This window comes from Camellia sinensis, unplaced genomic scaffold, assembly GCF_055761805.1.
Source record: "Camellia sinensis isolate YWXY unplaced genomic scaffold, ASM5576180v1 Unanchor12, whole genome shotgun sequence".
Classification (NCBI taxonomy): domain Eukaryota; kingdom Viridiplantae; phylum Streptophyta; class Magnoliopsida; order Ericales; family Theaceae; genus Camellia; species Camellia sinensis.
Genome location: NW_028128998.1, coordinates 5,799,364 through 5,803,542, shown reverse-complemented (window position 1 = coordinate 5,803,542; position 4,179 = coordinate 5,799,364). Strand labels below are relative to the sequence as shown.

General features: G+C 49.6%; 1 protein-coding gene across 1 annotated transcript; it reads right to left on the bottom strand.

The window, feature by feature from the left end:
- Positions 1-1,820: 1,820 nt before the first annotated feature.
- LOC145814652 (uncharacterized) lies at positions 1,821-2,786 on the bottom strand. The gene is made up of 3 exons (XM_082911623.1): positions 2,556-2,786; positions 2,376-2,474; positions 1,821-2,159 (listed from the first exon to the last, which is right to left on the bottom strand). The coding sequence occupies exons 1-3, from the start codon at positions 2,784-2,786 to the stop codon at positions 1,821-1,823; spliced, it is 669 nt and encodes a 222-aa protein (XP_082767749.1).
- Between the last annotated feature and the right edge of the window lie 1,393 nt (positions 2,787-4,179).

Sequence of the window (4,179 nt, the reverse complement as noted above, 5' to 3'; positions counted from 1 at the left end):
GGAACATACTATAGCTCATTGCCGGGAGATTGAGCCAAGGGCAACGCCAGGCGATGCGATCTGCAGACAAATTGCACATCCAGTCGAACCATCATCCCTCATCAAAGGCATCGACTAGGCGTTGTCAAAAGAAGTAGCCGCGAGCTGAGTAGGCTGGGCAAGAGTCCACGACTTGCAACTTATCCATCAACCATACCTGGGGAGGGATGAAAAATTGGAGAATAAAGAATAGAGAGATGTACGATGAGAGAAAAGTAAGACAAGGGTTTTGTGAGAAAAACCGAGCCTGAGGGCCGAGTGATGTGAGCATTACATATGTGAGATTGGGTGGGAAACATTACCTGCAGCAGTAGTGGACTCCCCGCAAATCTGATAGTCTCTCGACGATGGAAAGCATCCAAGCCCATCAGCGTCTCAGCCAGTGTCATCGCAATACAACTCTTTCCATCCTTCAAGCCTTGAGCAACTTCAATCAAGCGAATGCTAGATCCACCAAAGCTCGACACAAGTAGAAAGTGAGATAGCATACACAAGCAAAGGGCATGTTGTCGGAAACCTTGCCAATGATGGTCGCCACGGTCGCCGGCGTCAGAAAAGCAATAAATCAATCCGAGGATGTCCAGTTTCCCATTACAGGTCAGAGACCGAGCATCATGCGTGGTGAGTCCGCACATCCGCCCTAAAGCTTGGGCGTGACCAAAGCGAAACTGAGGTAAGATCTCTTCATAACTTTCGGATTCCATCAAAGCTTGAAAATCTTCGAAAGTTGGAGATACCTCTTGCCCGCCGAAGCTAAAGACATGTGTTACCGGGTTCCAAAACCTTGCCGCGGCATGAAGGAAAGGAAGGTGTAGCGGAGTACGGCTCAGCGTGAATAGTGCATTCAAGCCAAAGCCCTGGAAGTTTAACTTTTCCGAGCCGTCTAAAGAAGCAATCCAAGCTGTGAGATTTTCGACAAGAAACGCTTCCATTTTGGTGCAAAACTGAGATGAAATGAATGAGCCACGGAACTAGGACTTTTAAAGGGGATAAGGCACTGTTCGGGGGGGCACGTGTCGAAAATTTGGTGGTGGCTGGGCTAAGTGGCCGGCCGGCCACCTTTTCTAGCAGGCCGGCCACCTCTTCCCCCTCAAATGCAAAAAGCTGGTCAGCCGGCTCCCAAAAGTGGCCGGCCATGCTGCAATCTGCGTATTTGGTCCTGTTTTACTCTCTAGAAGAAAGTTCCTAGCATTTCTATGCATCGGGAGCGTCAAAAACTTCCATTTCTCTCTGTTTCGGATGCGTTTTATTGCCCAAATTGTCCGAAATACACTTTGTTTATAGAGTTGTTGTTAAATCTTGCTTATCGAGTTGTTGTTTTTCTTATCGAGTTGTTGTTTTGTTGGTCGAGCTGTTTTGTTTACCGAGTCTTGTTTAATCGAGTCGCCGAGTCTTGTGCATTTGAGTTGTTACTCTTTGTTTATCAATTTTATTGTGTTTTGCTTATCGAGTTGTAAACTTGCTGAGGTTTTTGTTGTTTCTCAGTAAGATTAGGTTGTTTAGTTTGTTTAGTTTGTCGTGTCGGTTCGCTACCTGACTTGGCACATACACATTTACCGTTCAATCTCTTTACTTGCAAAATGATGCGATGCGATGCTGAGAACATAAAGTACAGCACTTTTTCAAAAAAAGCTGTTTCATTCCATCATGCTCCCTTCGTTACAACATTTTACAGCAAAGGTACAAGTTTTACAGAAAATAAAACTGCCTAATAATGTACAATGTGCTACAACTATTAGTAAAAAAGATAAATAAAGCAGGAAACAGCTGCACCAATGCTCTCAAGAGCAGGAATAGGAGGCCCTCTTCGTCCGCTTTTGCGGAACAGGCTCTGCACCACCGGCACCATCTGAGTCAGAACTGTCATCCTCAGGATCCTCCTCAGCCTCCTCTCCACTCCCGGAACCAGGGTCGGAACCCTCCTCTCTGTCAGCAGAGGTCTCTGACTGACGATCTGTAGCCTCCTCCTCCTCCTCGTCCTCATCGGGCTCCTCCTTTACGATATGTGCCCTGTGTCTGCGGGACGACTCCCCTCTCCCGGCCCCGCGAGAAGGCCGAGATGGCCCGGCTCCCCGAGAAGGTCGAGATGGCCCGGTCTGTGGCTGATATACTGGAGGCATCTAAAAATAAAAAAGTGCAATTTGAATACATCAGCTCAAAATGTGTGTATCAGATACAGATGCAAGCAAACTACATGAAATGAGGGTGCATGCAGATACAATATATGAATATGGTGTGTCAGATGTGCTCCACACATATAATTAATCAAAGCAGTAAAATGTTCAAGGTCAACATGTCGTCAGAAGTACGATAAATGTGAGAAAGCTAAAGAGTACCTGGAAACCCATGATGGACAGCTGCGCCTCTCTCCGCAAGACCATGCCCTCGAGTGAGGCCACCAATCCGATCACCCCCTCCATGTACTCTCTGGGTGGCTATAGATATAAGCTCAAATCATCAAGGAATAAAGGAATGTCTAAGTATTTGAATGGTAGATGAAAAACAGTGGGGCATACCGGCGGTGAGTCGGGATCAATGACATATCGATGATCAGGCATGGGAGGCTCTATCGGAATTAGGTAGGAGGTCCCGTATCGCCATCCTGTCAACTCGGTCGGCATGTCTGGCCATCCGGCATGATGATGAGTCGTAGGAATCGGGGGGACCAGTCCAACCCCTCCTCTCGATATGCCAGCCTTGCTAGTAGAAGGGGCGCCTGCAGCCTGAGCTCGACTCAAAGACGACATGTTAGTAGACCTCCTCGAGGGAGTACGGACACCTGTCAACGGAGGCATCAAGTAAGTGTGACGGTAGGTCGCGTACTCCCCGTCCTCTATGTACAGCAGTGCATCAGTGCCCAGCCTAGCGTCAATGACACCCTGGGGAGTAAGCCTATCAGCGAGCCGCATACCGTCCGGAGGTGCTGAGGGAACACTCGGCTTAGGAAAGCCCATAGTTTGACGAAGGAAGCGTTCCCCCAGGAACCAGGCCCTACCAACTGGCCCTTCGAACAAGATCCTATACCGGGAAGAGCCCCATCCTCTGGCAAACTGAAATCGAAGGTCCCTACCCAAAGGCAACCAGGGCTACCAGGTAATCTGCGGGTAACCAATGCATAGGCTGATCAGAAATCGTGGACGTACGAAATAAACCAAAGATGAAAACATTGGGAATTGGGAGTTTTGGATTACCTCTGACGGCCGCACCGTGTCAAAGTACTGCCGTAGGTAGAGAAGAGTCTCCTGAGGCCGCCGCCGGTATTGGCCCTCGAAAACAAGCGAGTAAGGGGTCACAAGGGGCGCCTCCACCTCCAGCTCTGGCGCTAGTATGGGAAAATATGCGAAAACCCATAACTGCGGAAAACGGGGCAAAAGCCATCAGAATACAGAATGCTAAGTGCAGGATGTCAGGACAAAGTATAAAGTATGCCGTGTGTGCAATATACATACATTGAAAAGCATAAATGTAAATCAAGAGGGCAGAAGGTACCTCCTAGGCTCTCCAGTAGCCACTAACTATGTTTCCCCGTCCGCGGGAGGTCGCGCTCATATAGCAATAGAGGGTAGCCAAGCTGGCGCCACCCCAATCATACCGACTAACCTGTGTGAGGTCTGTCAGGGCACCCAGCAGATATAGCCCAACGGTGTTCCCCCTGTCGGAGAACAGAGTGGTCCCGAAGAGGAACATTAGAAACCCGCGGGCGTACTGTGTAATCTCCTCCAGAGTCTCAGGCTCAGTATGCCTAAAATGTGAAGAAAACCAAGTGTACTGGACTCGGCCTGAGGATCGGTCGACCGGTGGACAAGCTCCCAGTAAGTAGATCCAAGCGGCCTCCCACTGGCCCATGTCCTCGTCATATGGGATCGCCCAGCCTCCCACGTCAAGGCCGGTCAATACGGCAAAGTCAAATGGGGTCATGGTCATATCCCCGACAGATGAGAAATGAAAGGAGTTGGTGGTGTCCCACCACCTCTCCACCAGGGCGCCCATCAACGTCCTGCTAGCTGGATAACGAGATATCCTAGCACAAAAAAGGGCCCGAATCCTGCTAGATCAACCCAATCGCGGACGGCCTCTGGGAGCTCCGCGTACCAATCTCTCGCAACAATGGAGTCGTATCCCCGTGTAACACAGGAGGAC